Genomic DNA, 14,031 nt, shown 5'->3' with positions numbered 1-14,031 from the left:
GAATTGCTGGCTCTGATTCTAAGTTGTGAAAAAGCCATTAATGCTAATAAATGTGTTTATTTGTACTTTGTCCATTGGCGCCATGATTAATGTAAATCGCAGCCAAAATATAATACGTAAAAAAATTCTACATCTCATGACCCAAGATAATCAGCTTGACACGGGAGAATTGAATCGAGTATGTTGTTTTTAATGTATTTTGGGTGCGTTGTCTCAGAACCACATCACAAGTGACTGCAAATGCTGTAGAAGGGATATCCTTGCATTATACATGGAGTTCAGAGGGTTATTTGCTCTTCGTTAGGTGAAGGATCAAGGTCTACTGTGTGCAGTTCCCCATCAAGGTTGGAAAGAGTAAGAGAGAAGATGAGGTTCTGACAAGGTGACACCAGACTTAATACAAATGATGTTATAGATATGATTATTTTATTCGCTCGGGGGATGTGGGCGTCGCTGGCTCGGCCAGCTTTTATTGCCCATTCCTAATTGCCCTTGAGAAGGTGGTGGTGAGCTGCCTTCTTGAACTGCTGCAGTCCTTGGAGTGCAGGTACACACACAGTGCTGTTAGGGAGGGAGTTCCAGGATTTTGAACCAGCGACAGTGAAGGAACAGAAAAATAGTTCCAAGTCAGGATGGTGTGTGACTTGGAGGGGAACTTGCAGGTGGTGGTTTTCCCATGCATCTGCTGCCCTTGGCCTTCTAGGTGGCAGAGGTCACGGGTTTGGAAGGCGCTGTCGAAGGAGCCTTGGTGTGTATGTATGTGTGTGTGTCTGTGTGTGTATATATAAATATATATATTTCTATGTATACATTTTAATCACAAGTTGATTTAAAAGGAAACTCTTAGTGATAGGAACGTCAGAGCAGGAGTCGGCCATTCAGTCCCTTGCGCCTTTCCCACCATTTAATTAGATCATGCTTAATCTGTACCTCAACTTCTGATACCCTTACCTTCTCAAAATCTATTGAACTCTGCTCTAATTTTAAGATTGTGTGCCCTTGTTCTGCACTCACCCACAGGAATAAATAGTATCTCTGTGTACCACATTGAATTCTTATTTTAAACACCTCAATTAGATAACCTATCAATCTTCGAAACTCAATGGAATATATCCGAAGTTTATAAAGCATGCCCTCACAATTAAACCTTTTCACACCCTGGAATTAGAACAAAGAACAAAGAACAGTACAGCACAGGAACAGGCCATTCGGCCCTCTAAGCCTGCGCCGATCTTGATACCTGCCTAAACTAAAACCTTCTGCACTTGCGGGGTCCGTATCCCTCTATTCCCATCCTATTCATGTATTTGTCAAGATGTCTCTTAAACGTCGCTATCGTACCTGCTTGCACCACCTCGCCCGGCAGCAAGTTCCAGGCACTCACCACCCTCTGTGTAAAGAACTTGCCTCGCACATCCCCTCTAAACTTTGCCCCTCTCACCTTAAACCTATGTCCCCTAGTAACTGACTCTTCCACCCTGGGAAAAAGCTTCCGACTATCCACTCTGTCCATGCCGCTCATAACCTTGTAAACCTCTATCATGTCGCCCCTCCACCTCCGTCGTTCCAGTGAAAACAATCCGAGTTTTTCCAACCTCTCCTCATAGCTAATGCCCTCCAGACCAGGCAACATCCTGGTAAACCTCTTCTGTACCCTCTCCAAAGCCTCCACGTCCTTCTGGTAGTGTGGCGACCAGAATTGCAGCCAATATTCTAAGTGTGGCCTAACTAAAGTTTTGTACAGCTGCAGCATGACTTGACAATTTTTATACTCTATGCCCTGACCGATGAAGGCAAGCATGCCGTATGCCTTCTTGACTACCTTATCCACCTGCGTTGCCACTTTCAGTGACCTGTGGACCTGTACGCCCAGATCTCTCTGCCTGTCAATACTCCTAAGGGTTCTGCCATTTACTGTATACTTCCCACCTGCATTAGACATTCCAAAATGCATTACCTCTCATTTGTCCGGATTAAACTCCATCTGCCATTTCTCCGCCCAAGTTTCCAACCGATCTATATCCTGCTGTATCCTCTGACAATCCTCATCACTATCCGCAACTCCACCAACCTTTGTGTCATCCGCAAACTTACTAATCAGACCAGCTACATTTTCCTCCAAATCATTGATATATACTACAAACAGCAAAGGTCCCAGCACTGATCACTGCGGAACACCACTAGTCACAGCCCTCCATTCAGAAAATCACCCTTCCACTGCTACCCTCTGTCTTCTATGACCGAGCCAGTTCTGTATCCATCTTGCCAGCTCACCTCTGATCCCGTGTGACTTCACCTTTTGTACCAATCTGCCATGAGGGACCTTGTCAAAGGCTTTACTGAAGTCCATATAGATAACATCCACTGCCCTTCCTTCATCAATCATCTTTGTCACTTCCTCAAAAAACTCAATCAAATTAGTGAGACACGACCTCCCCTTCACAAAACCATGCTGCCTCTCGCTAATAAGTTCGTTTGTTTCCAAATGGGAGTAAATCCTGTCCCGAAGAATCCTTTCTAATAATTTCCCTACCGCTGATGTAAGGCTCACCAGCCTATAATTTCCTGGATTATCCTTGCTACCCATCTTAACCAAAGGAACAACATTGGCTATTCTCTAGTCCTCTGGTGAATCTGTGCCCAAAGCCAATAGATCCTTTCTGAAGAGTGGTACCCAGACTGAACACAATATGGCAGATGGGGTCTGACCAAGGCTCTATACAACTTTCCTTTGTAGTTCATTCTCCTTGAGATAAAGGAAAACATTCTATTTCGCCTTTTTGTACCTGTGCACTGGATTTTAGTCATTTGTATACCTGGATGGCCAAATTCCTTTGCTATTCCACAATTACTAATGTCTTGCCATTAAGAAATTACTTTGAGTTGTCTTTCTTGGATCCAAAGTAGATGGTCTCTCATTTCCTTGCATTGAACTCCATCCGTCACAGTTTTATCCCCTCAATGAATATGTCTATGTTCCTTTGTAACTTCCTGCTCCCATCTGCATTTTACTGTGCCTCCCAGCTTAGCCCACCAGCAAACTTTGATTCCTTCATCCAAGACGTTGATATATCTAGTGGAAAGCTAAGGCCCCGGTACATATGAGTGGTGGTGGACAATTAAACAACTGACAGGAGGAGGCTCCACAAACATCCCCATCCTCAACGATGGGGGAAGCCCAGGACATCAGTGTAGAAGACAAGGCTAAAGCATGTGCATCCATCTTCAGCCAGAAGTGCTGAATGGATGAGGTCCCAGTATCTCAGATGCCGGTCTTCAGCCAATCCAATTCACTCCACGTGATGTCAAGAAACGGCTGAAGGCACTGGATACTGCAAATGCTTTGGTTCCTGACAACATTCCGGCAATAGTACTGATAACTTGTAGTGCCTCTAGCCAAGCTGTTCCAGTACAGCTACAACACTGGCATAGACCTGACAATGTGGAAAATTACCAAGGGGTATATCCTGTACACAGAAAGCAGGGCAAATCCAACATGGCCAATTACCGCCCTATCAGTTTACTCCTGTTCATCAGCGCAGTGATGGAAAGAGTCGTCAACAATGCTATCAAGTGGCATTTGCTCAGCAATAACCTGCTCGCTGATGCTCACTTTGGGTTCAGATCCTGACCTGATTACAGCCTTGGTCTAAACATGGACGAAAGAGCTAAATTCCAGAGGTGAGGAGAGAGCGACTTCCCTTGACATCAGGCAGCATTTGACCGAATATGGCATCAAGGACCCCTCGAAAAACTGGAGTCAATGGGAATCGGGGAAAACTCTCTGTTGGTTGGAGTCATATCTAGCATGAAGGAAGATGGTTGTGTTTGTTGGAGATAATCATCTCAGTCCCAGGACGTCACTGCAGGAGTTCTTTAGCAAAGTGTACTAGGTCTAACCAACTTCAGCTGCTTCATCAATGACGTTCCTTCCATCATAAGATTAGAATTGGGGATGTTTGCTGATGATTGCACAATGTTCAGCATCATTTACAACTCCTCAGATACTCAGAAGCAGCCCATGTCCATAAGCATCAAGACCTGGACACCATCCAGGCTTGGGCTGCTAAGTGGCAAGTAACATTCACACCACATCAAGTGCCAGACAATGACCATTTCAAATGAGAGAATCTAACCATTTCCCCTTTATATAAAATAAAAACAAGAAATGCTGGTAATACTCAGCTGGTCTGGCAGCATCTGTGGAGAGAGAAGCAGAGTTAACATTTCAAGTCAGTGACCCTTTTTCAGAACATGTTCAATGGCATTACCATCACTGAATCCCCCACTATCTACATTCTGGGGGTCACCATGGACCAGAAGCTGAACAGGAACAGCCACATAAACACTGTGGCTACAAGAGCGGGTCAGAGGTCTGCGGCAAGTAACTCACCACCTGTCTCTCCAATGCCTGTCCACCATCTACGGGGCACAAATCAGGCATGTGATGGAATACTCTCCATTTGCCTGGATGAGTGCAGCTCCAACAACACTCAAGAAGCTCGACACCATCCAGGAGAAAGCAGCCCGCTTGATTGCACCCCATCCACCACCATCAACATTCACTCCCTCCACCACCGACGCACAGTGGCAGCAGTGTGTACCCCCATCTACAAGATGAACAGCAGCAACTCACCAAGGCTGCTTCAACAGTACCTTTCAAACCTGTGACCTCTACCACCTAGAAGGACAAGGGCAGGATATGCATGGGAAGTTCCCCTCCAAGCCGCACACCATCCTAACTTAGAACTATATCACCATTTCTTCACTGTCGCTGGGCCAAGATCCTTTCTAACAGCACTGTGGGTGTACCTACACTCCAAGGACTGCAGCAGTTCAAGAAGGCAGCTCACCACCAGCTTCTCAAGGGCAATTAGGGTTGGCAATAAATGCTGGCCTAGCCAGCCATGCCCACATCCCCCGAACGAATAATAAAAATAAATCTCAGGAACACCACTTGCCACAACCTGCCAATTGACGCACATTCCCTTTATCCCTACTCTGTCCCCTATCTCCCAACTAATTACCAACCAATGCCACTAGGTTACCTCCATTTCAATGTGCTTTTATTTTTGCTAATAATCCCTCATAAAGAACTTTCTTAAATGCCTTCAGGAAGTCCATATAGGCAACATCCATAGACACTGGCCTGTCCACCATATTACTGACCTCCTCAAAAAATTCAACTAAATTAGACAGACATTAGTTTACACATCCATACTGACTCTTTGGTCAGATCACATTTGTTTAAGCACTCAGTCACTCTGTCTCTGAGGACAGATTATAGTAATTTGTCACATTTAATTTTGAACTGATGGGTCTGTAGTTTTCAGATTTCTCCCTCCCTCCTTTCTAAATAATGGAACAACATTTGCAATTTTTCAATTTAAAGATACAATTACTTAATCCAGAGAGCTTTGGAAAATTTTGATAAAAGCCTCAGAAATTTCTCGACCTGTTTCTTTTAATATCCTAGGCTGGAAACCATCAAATCCTGGAGATTTTTCCATCCTAAGTCCCATTGTTTTCCTCATTAATATTTTTTAAATTTATACACAATCTACTAAGTTCCTTCCCTTGACTTATTTTTGGTTCCCTTGTATCATTGGTATTTTATCCTGTTCCTCCTCTGTGAGAATGGATATAAGCTATTCATCTAATAATTCTGCCATTTTCTATTCATCCATTATAGTCATATCTCCAACTTTAATGGGTCCACATTCCCGCTTTCTCTTAATATATTTATAAAAAATGTTGAAAGCTTTGATGTCTCATTTCTTTCATACATCCATTATGCCTCTCTTAATGCTTTCTTTTTTATCACTTTGTTGGTTTTTGCTGTCCTCCCACTCTGGTGGATTTCCAGTTTTCCTTGTATTTGTTCTTTTAGCCTGAGACTAGCTCTTATTTCTTTTGTTGACCTTGGTTGCTTAACTGCACCAGTACAGCTTTTGCATTTGCTTGTTTCGCATTTTACCAAAAACATCTTTGTTTTGGACACAGTAGTTATTACAATTGTGTAGTTAGTTACTTTGTGAGGTGAGGGAGCTTCAAAGGCACACTATTATATGAATTAAGCTCATCCACTCAATTCTGTCTGATCCTCAGCATTGGATCATGACACAAAATTTTCCGCTGAAAATACAGGTTACAGTAGAAGGGGAGTTGCAGGTTCAAACCCCACTACAGGCATTGAGCATATAATGTTTGCTGATACTCCAGTGTAATATCGACTATTTCAGACATCTCATAGCTGGCCTTCCACACTTTGCAAACCTCAGTTCATCCAAAAGTCTGCTGCCCATATCAAATCCTGTTCGCCCATTGTCCTTTCCTGAAACACCAGAAAATGTCAAATTTAGATCTTTCATCTTCATCTTTAAGTTCCTCCTTGGCCTTGTACCTCCTTATCCCTGTAATCTCCTCCAGCACTACAATTTCCCCTGAATTGTCTGTACCTCTGACTCCTGCATCTTGCTCATCCACGCCCTTCATTCCATCATTGGCAGATGTGCCTGCTCAGGCTCCACTCTCGAATTATTTCCTTAAACCCCTCCACCTCCCTTTGTCTCTCTCCTTGAATATCTGTATTGGAAGATAGCTCTTTGACCAAGCTTTTGGTCATCCCTCCTAAAATATCCATCTTTTGCTTAGTGTTCACTTTTCTCCTTTGGCCTCTGTGAAGCGCTTTTGACTTTTTCTATGTTAGAAGTACCATATAATATTGTGATATGAGTTGTCAGATGTTCCAAACTCAGAATGAGATGCTAAATTAAGACCCCTTTTTCCCTTTGCTTGGACATTTAAGATCCTGTCATACTATTGTTAGGAGATCAGCACACCAAACAATAAAAGATTAACTGGCGCTTAATTCATTGATCTTGCTGGGATTCTACTCTGCCAAATGTCTGCTCCATTTACTTACATCACCATTAATACACATAAAATTAAACCATTTTACTTGATGTACTTGGAGATATTTGCAAGAGATGTGCTAAGGCCATATATGAATTCAAGCTTCTTTAATCTGAGTTTTTTGAGGAAGTAACAAGCAACATGGATAAAGGAAAACCTGTAGATGTGGTGTACTTGGATTTTCAAAAGGCATTTGATAAGGTGCCACATCAAAGATTATTATACAAAATAAGAGTTAATGGTGTAGGGGGTAACATGTTTGCATGGATAGAGGATTGGTTAGCTAACAGGAAGCAGAGAGTAGGAATAAATGGGTCATTTTTGGGTTGGCAGGGTGTGACTAGTGGAATGCCACAGGGATCAGTGCTGCAGCCTCAACTATTTACAGTCTACATCAATGACTTGGATGATGGGACCAAATGTTTGGTAGCTAAATTTGCAAATTACACAAAGATAGATAAGAAGGTAAGTTGTTGAGATGATGTAGAGTCTCGAAAGGGATATAAATAAGTGAGTGGGCAAAATTGTGGCAGATGGAGTATAATGTGGGAAAATGTGAATTTGTCCACTTTGGCAGGAAGAATGGAAAACAGAATATTATTTAAATGGAAAGACTGCAGAACTCTGTGGTGCAGAGAGATTTGGGTGTCCTGGTACATGAATCGCAAAAGGTTAGTATGCAGAGGCAGCAAGTGATTCAGAAGGCAAATGGAATGTTGTTGTTTATTGCAAGGGGAATAGAATATAAGAGTAGAGAAGTTTTGCTACAGCTGTACAGGGCCTTAGTGTGACCACATCTGTACTGCGTACAGTTTTAGTCTCCTTACTTAAGAAAGGATAAAATTGGGTTAGAAGCAATTCAGAAAAGATTCACTCGACTGATTCCTGGGATGAAGGGGTTATCTTATGAGGAAAGGTTGAACGGGTTGGGCCTATAACCTTTGAATTTTAAAAGAATGAGAGGTGATCTTACTGAAACATATAGTGCTGGATTTTACTAGCCCCTTGACGTCCTGGGTCCTGGCGGGCCTCTCCCACAATTATTTTATGGCACCCACCATCCCCCCACCCCTGCCACGACCCATGTGGTCACACTAAGGCCTGTACAGCTGTAGCAAAACTTCTCTACTCTTATATTCTATTCCCCTTGCAATAAACAACAACCTTCCCACAATCCCCACAGCCAATAAAAAACATTTTTCCTGCACCCCCCCCCCCCCACCCACTGCCCTGATAATTTCACTCTCTTCCCCCCCCCCCCCCCCCCCCCCCATTTCCATCAGTGTCTTGCCTCGGCACTCCATTCAGAGCCAAGCAGCGGGGGCGGGGCGGTGCTATACCGAGGCCTCCGCCGCCGCCGGCAAAACGCAGCAGGGCGTACTTGGCATCATGAGTCATGGCGGGCCTCTCCCACAAGTATTTTATGGCCCCCCCCCCCTCCGTCATGACCCATGATGCCAAGAACACCCAGCTGCATTTTACCAGTGGCGGCGAGGCTAAGGTGCAGCGCCCCCTGCAACCCCCCCCCCCCCTGCTGCTTGGCGGTGGGGCCTTCGTTAAATATTAAAATGCATTAAAATAAATGTTAATGAAGTTACCTGGACCAGGTGGCTGCCCTCCGCCACCCCTGCCACCCCCGCCCCCAGCCGATATTATGGGCGCTGACTGCAACTCGCGTGGCTTCGGAACTCTGAATGGACTTCTGAGGCGAGAAACTGGTGGGGATGGGGGAAGGAGTGAAATTATCAGGGTTGGTGGTGGGGGGGAGGCAGGAAAAATGTTTTTTATTGGCTGTGGGGATGGTGGGAAGGGGTTGAAGGTCAAATTTGATGAGATTGCAGGGGAAAGTTCGGGGTGGGAATTAAGTTGATGTTTGGCATATGGGCCAATTAAAAAAACATTGGGTGGTGTGGGAAAGGACTCCAGATTTCATTTAAGTTTTTCAGCCCACTGTCAAATGTTGCCTTAAAAATTCAAAGGGCTTGAAGCTCTTTAAAAATGGCGCCGGCGCCTGTGCGTTGACGCCAGACCCGCAGCCGGGGATGGTGCGGCCGCCCCCACTACATCATCGGGGGCATCCACTCCGCCCCTCCATTTAAATGAGCCCTCACGTGTGATATCCCGGGGGCTCAGCGGTGGCCGTGTGAGTGGGCATGCTGCCGTCATCAGAGTGTGCCGCCGCGATTTGTGGCGTACTCATAAAGTTCAGCCCATAATATCCTGAGGGGACTTGACCGATTGGATGCTGGAAGGATGTTTGCTCTTATGGATGATACTAGAACTAGCAGACACTGCATAAAAAAAAAGGGTCTCCCATTTTTTTTTTCTGACAGTTGTGAATCTGTGGAATTCGCTTCCTCAGAGAGCAGTAGAGTCTGGATTGTTGAATATATTCAAGGCTGATTTAGATATATTCTGGATAGACAAGGGAGTCAAGTGTTATGGAGGAGCAGACAGGAAAGTGGAGTTGAGGCCACTTTCAGATCAGCCATGATCTTATCAATTGGCAGAGCAGGCTTGAGGGGCTGAATAGCCTACTCCTGCTCTTAATTCGTATGTTCCTATGTAGGTATGTTCAATTCTCAATCCAGCTCTCAATCTCAATCAATTCTGGTGTGGGTGGTCCTGGATAAAATGAAACTGGGTCATGGTACCATTGTATATGCTGGTTGAACTGGTATCTCCATAAGTTTGGTGTTACTGACTCTGATCTGATAATCTCTCACTCGGAGTGCCTCCTATTAGAATTGAACATGTGGGAAATGGAAAAGTACTCTGGAGCAGCAAGGGCAGTGAGCATATTGTTTGACGTCAAAGTGTAGGAAAGCTGCTGAAGTAATGTATTAGATCTGACCTGTGCTGTGAAACACCCTAACCCTGCCTGCAACACACATACACTAAATTCCCTTTAGTTATGCCAAAATATCAGGACTTTTCATATTTATATCTGGTTATTAAAATTCACTTTTATCATTTCTTTTCTTGCTGATCATTGTCTGGGCTTTTGGTTCATGATTTCATGCCACACACGTCATTAAGCAGCCTTCTTGTCTTTTCAGCACAAAATTCACAAGGTATTGTATATTAATGATCAGTCATCAGGAAATGTCTGCACAATGCTCAGTAATTACCTGCATTCCCAAATGTTAGTGGCTTGTCCTGTCACAATGTCAACCCTGCGACAAGTGTCGTGCAACAGGATTACAATTAATTAATTGTGCGACCAATGAATGATTAGAGTTGTATTTAGACTGTGCATTACAGGACACGTTATCCAGTTATTGGAAGCAAGTGGTAGCTGAGTCAATATTATCAAGTCTCATTATTCCTTGAACTGAATAGTTAGTGGAACTCGCACCTTTCTTTCCATCATCCCAATTTTTGATGATCCCAGGTGATCTTGGCCTGGAGTTTCTGCCTTGGACACAATCGGTGATCTGGGCACGAATTGCATCCAAAATTGGCCCAGTTCCGAGATGTTTTTTCTCCTCAAATTTCCAGTCAAAATCATTTGCCTATCACTGAACATAAAATCTGCCATGAACCAATGCAATTGGGCAGTGCTGTAGAACAACTGCTTTAACAAATGATCTATGATATATTTAAGAGTGGTAACTTGGTGCAGTTTTATTAATGCAACTGAAAGTGGGTTTATCACAAAAAATAAGCATTTTTAATCCGAGTGTCCACCATCTCATGAGTAACTCAATATTAAATAATTGAAAATGTCTTTAAAAAAACTATACAAAATGATTTGCTAGTTATAATGGTGAACAGTAGTCAGTTCCTTAGTAAATTAAGGAAAAAATGTTGAAAGCTTTTAAAAGGTATTCTTGCGCGAAAAAAGCCTTAATTTTAAGAGCCTCCTCCAAGGGCCACAAAGGGGTGCATTTAATGGAAGCTTCCAGTGGTGATTAATTCACTCTGAGGGCATGGCCAGTTTTGTGGGTGGGGTCACTTTCCAGCGTAATGGTCTTTAAACCAACACAAAAGATCGCAGAAACTCGGTTTGTGCTGGATGAAAGTTGTGCTTGAAATTCCTCAATCTTTTGCGCTGCTTTGGTCGATTTGGGAAGAATTGCGCTAAAAAGCAACCTAGTGAAAACTCCAGCCCCCTATATTTGTGTAGGCACATTTCATGAATTTTGACATAGCCCTCTGACCCTCTGATGCAAAAGATACACAATTACTTGTACAAAAGCAAAATACTGCAGATGTTGAAAATCTGAAATAAAAGCATAAAATGCTGGAGAACACTCAGCAGGTCAGGCAGCATCTGTGGAGAGAGAAACAAGTTTAACCTTTCAAGCTGATGACCTTTCAACAGGTCTGATCACCTGTTCTGATGCAAGATCATCAACCTGACACATGAACCAGTTCCTCCCTCCACAGATGCTATATGGCCTGCCGAGTGTTTTCCAGCATTTTCTGCTTTTATTTCAGTATTGCTTGTAATTGCATTATCAATGTTAATGATCAGGAACTTGTGCTGTGAGAGGATTGGTGGTGAGAGTCAGAAGTGCTGTTACTGTACTTGTGTTTGCAGAGCAGAATAATAAAGCAGTTTACAAGCTGCTTTTTTACAATACTTTACAGGGTAATTATATGCTTGGTCTAAGTTATTAACCTCTTGATCTGCTCCCCGAGCATGATAAGAGGATAACTAACTAATGCATGTTTTGACCTTTAAAAGCAAATCTTGGATGGCCCTCTGCTTCTCCACATCACCCCACTGCTCCCCATTTTCTTTTTCCTTCCTTTCATGAAGCTGACTACTCATGTTGGCGTATAATTTACTTTTGTTATGTAACGGTATGGAGCTAAGGCAGGTCAATGGAGTTGAGGTACAGATCAACTGTAATCTAGTGAGTGGCAGAGCAGGTTCAAGCGGTTGAATGGCTGCTCTTGTTTCACTGGTGTTAGCTGTTCTGTAGTATCTCATGTTACTGATCATGCTTCAAGTGGGAGTCTCGACAGGGGTTATTGACAGGCTGATCACAGCCTGGCCCAATTCTATCCATGTACACTTTCCAGCAGGGGTCCTTAAATTGCAATCAGGACCCTGGATGATTTCATGCCCTTCCCAGCACTAGGATACAGAAGACAATTATAGTGCACTTGGAGGCATTTGTGATTAGTATATCGCGACATCACTCCACTGCTAAAATCAGCACAGATCAGGGGCTGAAGCTGAAATCTTCATTATCTATGGCCCAGTTCAGGGATGCAGGCATTCTTGAAACTTTCATAAGTTAAATTGTAAGGCTCGGACTGTCACCTGTCAAATTTTTCAGTTGAGTGGAAGTCTTGTGTTTATATAATACCTTACTACATCTGTCAGAAATGTCTCAAGTTCTTCTCATAAAGTGCACTTCTTTGAAATGCAACGATTGTGATGGAGACTAATTTGGCTGCCAGGTTGTCCACAGCAAGACTTTACAAACAGCAAGGAAATAAATGACTGGCAGAGGCTGACTGAGGCAGAATGTAGGCCAGTGCTCTGGGAGAACTTTCTGCTGTTCCAAGAATAGTGCCAGGAAATCATTAATGTCTTCCTAAACCATTACAACAGGCAGGGCCTATCTTGGTTTGCTGTCTTATCCAAAGAACAGCATGTCAAATAATGCAGCATTCTCTCAGTGTGCAACTGCAGTATCAGAAATCCTGAAAAGCAAACCAAATATTAGTTTATTTCCTTTCCAGTTTTTGTTTTTTTGGACTTTTGATGTGAAGACAGTAGATATTACAGTTTCTAAAGCTTTCAAAGAGATCTCAACATCAGAGCAAACCTCATAATTTGAGGCACAACACAAGCTCCTACTCTGCCTTCATTTTGTCTCTTTTCTTGTTTTGGACTTGGCAAAAGGTGGAAAGCCCAGTTAAGGCAGATTTCCTTCAGTGAGCCTTCATCTCTATATGAGCACAAGGCATGCACAAAGGCACAGTCTTTCAGATCTCAATTTTCCTCCCTTAAAATGTTGGTGACTTGGGTATCTTGTGAAAGAAAACCACCCATGTGAAGTTTGAGAGGGATAGATTTCAGGTCACATGGTGATGCTCTGGCACTATGTTAATGACGGTGGCTATTTATGTCAAACCACCATTTGCAGTGACAGTCATTCATTGTGATTGAAAGTGCTATTTATTTCAATATATCGCACTCTTAAAAGGAACACAGCTCCATATGCTCAAACCACTTTGCTATCAGTCACACCATTCCCAATGATTAAATGTGCTTTTCACATTTCCTCGGCTGTGTTTGGGAAAGGCTGAAGATCTAGCAGTCAATAGACGGTTTTTATCCAATGTTCGCTCAAGTAAAGAAATCAATCACATCAATCACCGTAACTCAATTATCACGACTGACTTCAACAACTTCCTTCAGTACATATTTATCTTGTGTGAAATTGAAGCTCCCTAAAATTATGAGATTTACACAGCGCCATAAAACATCTTCTGCACTTTCCATACTGAATGGAAGATAAACTTCTTTCCTTTTCTGTCCATTTAGATTCCGCAGATCAGTTATGCCTCCACTGCACCGGAGCTGAGTGATAACAGCAGCTATGCTTTCTTCTCCCGCGTTGTTCCACCAGACTCTTACCAGACGCAGGCCATGGTGGACATTGTGAAGGCTTTAGGATGGAATTACGTGTCCACACTGGCTTCTGAGGGGAGCTACGGCGAGAGTGGAGTGGAGGCCTTTGTGCAGGTCTCCAAAGAAGCTGGTAAGGGCATGCAATCACAATTCAGCGCATGGACTAATTCCTCTGTGGAGTGCCAAGCCGTTTTCAATAAATGTTGCACATGTTGACAGAGTGTTGTTCAAACTTAATCAACTTACAACATCAAATTACTGTGTCTCAGTCAATTTTGTTCTTGGTAATAAATCTAGACTGAACTGAGCTGTAAGGTCAACTAGATAAAAAAAAAAACAATTTTAAATTGTCAAACTGTCAACGCTGGTCTCCCACATTCTACCCTCCATAAACTTGAGTTCATCTAAAACTCTGCTGCCCGTGTCTTAACTCACACCAAATCCTGTTCCCCTATCATCCCTGTGCTCGTTGACGTACATTGGCTCCTGCTCAAGCAACATATTGATTTTAAAATTCT

General features: G+C 43.2%; 1 protein-coding gene across 2 annotated transcripts in view; it reads left to right on the top strand.

Moving 5' to 3' along the window:
• Window positions 1-14,031, top strand: part of LOC137380004 (metabotropic glutamate receptor 7-like) — an 888,173-nt gene that overhangs the window by 261,049 nt on the left and 613,093 nt on the right. For both annotated transcript variants that reach the window (XM_068051473.1, XM_068051472.1), the window contains exon 2: window positions 13,427-13,643. In XM_068051473.1, the coding sequence (XP_067907574.1) occupies window positions 13,427-13,643 (217 nt within the window). The remainder of the gene's footprint in view (window positions 1-13,426; window positions 13,644-14,031) is intronic.

The sequence above is a fragment of the Heterodontus francisci genome, chromosome 19 (genome assembly GCF_036365525.1).
Source record: "Heterodontus francisci isolate sHetFra1 chromosome 19, sHetFra1.hap1, whole genome shotgun sequence".
Lineage (NCBI taxonomy): Eukaryota > Metazoa > Chordata > Chondrichthyes > Heterodontiformes > Heterodontidae > Heterodontus > Heterodontus francisci.
Note: the sequence above shows the minus strand (reverse complement) of the source record. Positions and strands in the feature narration are given on the sequence as shown.